At 45.3% G+C, this 1,650-nt stretch overlaps 2 protein-coding genes across 2 annotated transcripts; both read right to left on the reverse strand.

Moving 5' to 3' along the window:
• Window positions 1-182: 182 nt before the first annotated feature.
• SARC_11981 (hypothetical protein) lies at window positions 183-428 on the reverse strand (the record flags this gene model as incomplete). Its single annotated transcript, XM_014293919.1, has 1 exon — window positions 183-428. One exon carries the CDS (start codon window positions 426-428, stop codon window positions 183-185), a length of 246 nt encoding a protein of 81 aa, XP_014149394.1.
• An 81-nt stretch (window positions 429-509) lies between these two features.
• Window positions 510-1,036, reverse strand: SARC_11982 (hypothetical protein; the record flags this gene model as incomplete). Its single annotated transcript, XM_014293920.1, has 2 exons — window positions 510-615; window positions 921-1,036. 2 exons carry the CDS (start codon window positions 1,034-1,036, stop codon window positions 510-512), a joined length of 222 nt encoding a protein of 73 aa, XP_014149395.1.
• Between the last annotated feature and the right edge of the window lie 614 nt (window positions 1,037-1,650).

The following is a 1,650-nucleotide window of genomic DNA, read 5'->3' on the forward strand; positions in this document are numbered from 1 at the left end:
TCCTCGTACTATTAAGGGTACGTTTATAATTTACGTACTGCTTAAGAGTACGTTTATAACATAGAGTCTAATGTGGAGGCCCGGCTATTACATCCTGGGGTGCTTACTTGCAAAGCCGTCAGCTGCCGTTTAACCTGCAAAGCTGGAAAGAACCTGTTGCTTGGCAGGCAGATTTGTGCCTTTCACGATTGTTCGCTGTGCCCTCCTAGCAAGGTAGGTACGCTTGTTATGTGCCCTAAGCCACTTGTATTGGCCGGTGGACCACAGTCATCGTCGTCATCCGACGAGTCTGGGAATAAACTGGGATAGTCAAGTTCACTCTCAGTCATACTGGTAACGGTCAGATTGCTATCTGGTGTTGATGAGATAGAGAGTAATCCTGGCAGGCCATCCACTCCACCGTGCGCAGCTACAGCCTGGCACGGCATATCTATTCCCATACGCGTATACTTACGTCACGCTTTCCTGCGGAGGGCCACCGGCTTCGGTGGCCGGTGACCCATCGTCGGTCACATGATGCTGTCATCACTAGATACATCGGACAATTTATCCGGACTATCACTTACGTCCGATACATTCGTCGATGTCGCGTCCTCAATATCACTTCCTCCATCCCTGCGTTCAGGGATAGAGAATATTGATTAATGCGATAACCTATTGTCATACGTCCTATGCGTTTCTCCTTTGTTAGCCCCTCCAGCTACACGATTGTGTGTACGCCGAGGCCTAGGCCTTGTTTTCATCCTCCTCTTACCGCGCTTCGCCCGGGTTACATTCGCGGTTTTGGTCGCCGATGCCGATACCCAAGGAGAATCTTGACTTGTGGACTCAAAAGAACATTCGTATCCTTTAGCCACAACAATTTGATCACCAATTGCGGCACCAACAACAACGTGTCAGCGCTCCGCATTGATGCCCACCTGAATCGCTTCATTTGGCCATACCCAATGAGCAAATCACAACCCAATGGGATATTTCTAACCACATAGAACGGATGCCCTTTCGCCAACGCGTACGCGCCGCCCAAGATGACCATGGTACCGAGTACTTAAGACGCAGCGTCCCCGTATCATCAATACATTCTAACAGCGACCCTTTTGCATTGATTCCGAGCTGTAATGTCAAGCTCGGAGAGCATGTGGGTTGTCACAAGGTTAAATGTGCAACCAGAGTCCGCATACACCCACGTACTCACAGCACCGGATATAACCGGGACCACCGCGCCGTTTCACTTACGGTGCGAGTTTTGCTTGGAAGCCGCACCTGCTGAGCCCCCGTAACGATGGCACTCCTCCGTAGTGTGATTATAACTGTGGCGCACTCTGCAGGCCACGTCATTTTTGGACTCGAATGACTCAGATCGATGTTGGTCACCCTTATGTCCCTTTCTCCTTTTCTCACGCCCGCGCTCACGACTATGAGATCGTGACTGCGTCGAACTGCCATAGTACCTGCTACGCCTATGCTTATCTGCTTACATTATATATATATATATATATATATATATATATATATATATATATATATATATATATATATATATATATATATATATATATATATATATATATATATATATATATATATATATATATATATATATATATATATATATATATATATATATATATATATATATATTATATAATA

Source organism: Sphaeroforma arctica (genome assembly GCF_001186125.1).
Source record: "Sphaeroforma arctica JP610 unplaced genomic scaffold supercont1.1992, whole genome shotgun sequence".
In the NCBI taxonomy this organism is placed as follows: domain Eukaryota; class Ichthyosporea; order Ichthyophonida; genus Sphaeroforma; species Sphaeroforma arctica.